The sequence below is a fragment of the Daktulosphaira vitifoliae genome, unplaced genomic scaffold (genome assembly GCF_025091365.1).
Source record: "Daktulosphaira vitifoliae isolate Bord-2020 unplaced genomic scaffold, ASM2509136v1 Scaffold_206, whole genome shotgun sequence".
NCBI classification, from domain to species: Eukaryota; Metazoa; Arthropoda; class Insecta; order Hemiptera; family Phylloxeridae; genus Daktulosphaira; species Daktulosphaira vitifoliae.
Window position 1 is genome coordinate 13369 of NW_026099774.1, and position 5075 is coordinate 18443.

Consider the following 5075-nt stretch of genomic DNA (forward strand, 5'->3'; position numbering starts at 1 on the left):
TATATATATATATATATATATATATGTCTATTAAACGGTACAATGATGTTATGGGAGACAGAGATATGGGCACATGCAAATGTGATCGTATCAATTATTAATTTTATTATATTAAAAAATGAAAAGATATATATATTTTTAAACAATATCAATGAGTCCAAATACCATTTGTACTATTCTTTTTATTGTGTCAATATTAGCTAATTTCTAAATACGAGATTTTACCACTGACCAATAATCTAAAAGATATAGGTTAAAATTTTTCTCTTATCTTAATTTTTTCCTAAAGAGCTTAGATAACCAAAAAGATTTCCTTTAGTCTGAATTGTTTGAGAAAGAAAAAGTTAAAAAAAGAAACATAGCTATAGCTAATCGTTAATTCGTCAAGAAAAAGTAAAAATTTTAATCTGTAATCATATAGAATTTAATGTTTTTTAATGAAGTTTTACACTTTGAATAGTAAATTTAAACACTTAGTGACGTCAAAAAAAAATTGTTTTGAAGTCTAAATGTAATAATGTCAATACATTAAAATATAATTTTTTTTTAACAAAAAACATTATTTTAGTTTAAATAATTAATATTTGCACTATTTCAGTATAAATTGTAAAACATTATATATAAAATATACAGCTAGAATTCAAACATTTGAATAATTATTATTTTTAATTGTTATTTTCATAAGTAAAAGAATCATTGTAATGCATTTAAAAACTATATTAATCTTTTGTTCATTTAGTTTTTTTAAGGACACAATGGTAAGTATTTTTTCAATTATTTATTTATTAATTTATAAAATATGATAAATTTATATTTAAAGAGCGAGGGACTTAATATATTTCACATAGATTTCTTTGAAACTTTGATAATGAGTAAATATGGTGAAAATATTACTAAAATTAATCAAGCATTATTATGTCATGAAATCAGATTAACTTTCAATAATTATAACCTTGAAGGTAATTTATAATTACTATAATTTTTAGCTTTAGTTTTACTGACACAATTTTTTTTATGTATATATCAATTATCATACTTTGTTTACTTTAAAATGTATTTAAAATATAAAAATTCTCAATTTTAAATACCATAAAAATATACTTTTTATAGTTGAGTGTTTTTCATATTTCTTACCTTAAACTAATTTTTTTATTACTTTTTAACCCAATCCAATCAGACCAGACTACTCAATTTTTCAGCAAAAAAAAAAAAATTGTATTATTATATACTTCAAACTTATTAATTTCCGTGTAAGCGTTCGGTTAAAAAAAAACTAGGAGATTAGGCGAATGCGGTATTTTTGACCAAGCTTTTACAAACGACACACCAAATAGATATAAGATATAACGTGACGGTGACCAAAGTTGTGATGGTTTGCAAAGAAAAAGATCGCAGTTCGAATTCAAAAACCCGATCGGAATAAGATCGTTTATTTAAACTCGATATCGCCTATAAAGTAATGTTTTAAGAGAGATAAAAATAATGATGGCTAATGTGTTCTTAAAATGTTACGGTGAATATGCGAAAGAGCAAGTTTAGTTTTATGTTTAAAATCTGTATAGAATTTTTACTTAAGTCATAAGCAATGGCAATGATGTATTAATGTATAATTTTATGATTAAAATTGAAATTAACTACATTTGTAAATAGTTAGTAAAAGCTCAACTAAAAGAGATACTTGAGTTGATATTTTATGTCGTCAAATGTAATTGAAACACAGTGGTGTTCTCCTTCTTATAAGGAGGGTGTCACAACATAGTTTACTTTTTTTTTAAATCAAGGGATATGGATAATAATAGATAATGATGTAATATGCAAGTTCATAATAAAAATATATTTTTTAATTTTATATTGTAAATTTAAAAAGTAATCGCCTTTTTATTTTAGATATCGTTTTGCTATTATCATTGCGTTAAAATTTTACATGTACTATACATACGGATATTGCATGGCGATCTAACGTAGCAATAATTTAGATTAAATAGTTTTAAATTATAAATGATGTATTTACATTTTGTATAACGTTGTAATAAGTGCTGCATAACTGAAATAGTGTCTTAAATAGGCTAGAATCAAAAACATTGTATGTATTAAGTCACGTATTTCCATTAAATTTTTCAAACCTAATCTCTTAAAACATCCCATAAATGATTTTTAACATTTCGTATTAACAAATGTAATAAGATATGAAAAAAACTTTTTATTTGAAAAACATTTTTATATTTTCATTATGTTTTGAGATATTCATATTTTATAGATAAAAAAAGTGTAAGAATTTTCAAGATTTTCAATTTTTTGGTTCATGTTAAAAAGACAGGCGATGAAAAAACAGTAAAATCACAAAATAATTAATTTATTAGTCATTATATCTGACTCATTTATTAAATTATTTTTAATTCTTTAGATAGAAAAACTTAATGAAAATGATGTTGAAATAATCTCAAATATATTCAGTAATCTTGACACAGACAACGATGGCTTGATAAATAATGAAAAATTAATTACATTGATTGATTCTATTGGCTACTGTTCTTCTACTGGAAACGTAATTATAAATATTTATAATTATTTACGTACGAGTTACACGAGTTGCCCAGCAATTTTTTCTCTCTACTCAAAAATAGTAGAGCCTATAGTGATTTTGAAAAAATTCTTATTACAAGTTTTAAGATTTATAAGCTAGTTAAATATTATTGACACCCTTAAAAGGTATTAAGGATGAATCAATAGAATCAATCTCTATTGGCTGTTTTACTAATACTGAAAACGTAATTATAAATTTTTTCTACTAATGTTAGTTGATTTTCGCTTATTTGCATTACAAGATGTATGATCGTGATTTAAAAATTGAAATGCGCTGTGCTATCTTATGCTAAATGTATTACATTGTTTGATTCTATTGGCTACTGTGATTCTAGTACAGAAATCGTAATTATAAATTTCTTTAAAACTATTCATTATTATTTACGCCAAGAAACTAATATAAAGTACTAAGAACTCAAAAACTAATATAACTAAAGAAATATATATTTATTTTAATGATAAACACTTATTTATAACGACAAAATTGAAGTTCTATATATAGATCGATAAAAGTGATACTATTTTAATAATTGAAAGATTACAAATATCATAAAAAATTGGCTACAACGGTAAAAATTTGTAATTTTTTTTATCGTACTGAAAAATACAAAATGAGGGTCACCAACTCACTGGGCGAGTAATGTACTGTCGAACCACAGTAGGATTAAAAAAAAAAATTATATTGTACATAGAAGACAATTCACTATAAAAAAAAAAATAGAAAAGAAATAAAGGTTGTTCAATTTTATAGTCATTATCAAATTAAATGATTACTAATAATAAGAAATAAAAGAAAAAGGTTTTTACATAGTTGAACAGAACATAATAATACTGTTTTAACACAAATAAAAGTAATGAGAGCGTATACGACGCAGATGTTAAGTCTGCTGTGTAATAAACAAAAAGATAGATCGGGGGTAGGTGGTAATAAACAAAATGAAGTAAAAAGGTATAGTGTTGGTAGCAAAGGAATGTTGTTAAATGTGTTTGGGGTTCGGGGTGTGAAAAGGAAGAAATGTAAAGAAATGTAACACAGGTGGCCAATAAGGAAATAATAATCGTAGCGGGCGTAGTGTAAAAAAAGATGGGCACCAATGGAAAGTAAAAGTGGCTATAGATACCCGGCAGTGACTACAATAAAATGAAATAGAAAGGGATCTCGGGGTATGTATGCTTGTGTAAAGACGTCTAATGTATGAATAAGATGGAATTACAAAGAAGGGTCACTACCTAGCTCCTGCACAGAAACGCGTACACTAATTTCCGGCGAGTCACAAGTATCGTGTTTTTTTATAAAAAAATTTTAGTTTATTCTCAATGACCTATCCTATTCTAATTGTTTATTACTAAAAAATTCTTCAGTAAAGGATCTATTATAGACTTATTATATAAACAAATGTTTCACTTACCTCTGACTATCCTGATAAGGCAGATATTCTCTTGAGATGAATACGCATTAATGTACGCAATTATATTTATACGGTTTATATTATTATTAATTCGCGTGTAACTACTTTTCTAGTACAATTCTATATTAAATCTACCCAAGGTGAAGTCTAAGTTTATTATAACTCTGTCTTTTTGTAAAAACCTTTTGTATATTTATGTAGTATAGTTCTTAACCTTGTATATGGTGTTTTACCTTAATATATTTATTATTTAATAATTTATAAAGCAAATAAATAACTTCTAAGCAACATAACTGTCCTGTGCAACAAACTATTTCCAAGTGGCCTACGTCTTTTCAGTCGTCCAAAGAGTGATCTAGGGTAGATGCGAGCTCAATTTCAGTTCTTTGCACAATAGATTATACTAGTGTCCTACACTCCGATTGCCCGCACTGTGGCTGAGATCAGACTAGCTGGTCGATAAGTGGAGAGACACTTTTAGTTGTTTTGTATAATGTTAGTTATAAATATATATTAGTAAAATATTAGTTTTTAGTATAATATTTCGACTCTGATTTATTTGTATTTCGTAGCTGGATATACCAACGCGAGATCTCAAATAATATCTTTGTCTTTATGCAAAGAACCTTATGATATGTGGCCTACTTCTTTTGAATCACCCGTAGGACGACCTAGGTTAGATGCGACTGTACTATAGATTTATGCACGATAAGTTATGTTAGTGTCCTACACTCCGATTGCCCGCACTGTGGCAGAGATCAGACTAGCTAGTCGATAAGTGGAGAGACACTATGAAGAAATCTTATGGTTAACTAAAATCCTAATTATGATATTATTGTACTATTACCCTGTCCAGCCAGGTTGTGGCCCTTCAATAAGTAATAAATACAATTCAATCAAATTAATTACCTTAGAATATGCTTATATATATATGAATATAAATGTAAATAAAAAGAAATAAATAAACACCAATATTTTATATGTATTAGAATATTTATATCACCAAAAGTATTCGACCGAAAATAAGATGTATAATATTTTCAGTAATTACGAAAGAGGGTAAAAATGATGTAGATTTCATAT

The 5075-nt window shown here is 26.1% G+C and overlaps 1 protein-coding gene across 1 annotated transcript; it reads left to right on the forward strand.

Annotated features, from left to right (window-relative positions):
- The first annotated feature begins 629 nt into the window (after positions 1-629).
- LOC126909244 (uncharacterized) lies at positions 630-4594 on the forward strand. Its single transcript, XM_050691660.1, has 5 exons — positions 630-758; positions 821-959; positions 2258-2331; positions 2405-2635; positions 4565-4594. Exons 1-5 carry the CDS (start codon positions 702-704, stop codon positions 4592-4594), a joined length of 531 nt encoding a protein of 176 aa, XP_050547617.1. The 5' UTR covers positions 630-701.
- Positions 4595-5075: the final 481 nt, after the last annotated feature.

What these genes read in the sequence shown, in the direction of transcription:
- LOC126909244 (XM_050691660.1), top strand. Translation starts at nt 702, where the DNA reads ATGCATTTAAAAACTATATTAATCTTTTGTTCATTTAGTTTTTTTAAG. An exon ending in GTTTTTTTAAGGACACAATG is followed by an intron (nt 759 to 820) that starts GTAAGTATTTTT and finishes TTATATTTAAAG; the next exon opens with AGCGAGGGACTTAATATATT. An exon ending in AGACAGGCGATGAAAAAACA is followed by an intron (nt 2,332 to 2,404) that starts GTAAAATCACAA and finishes TTAATTCTTTAG; the next exon opens with ATAGAAAAACTTAATGAAAA.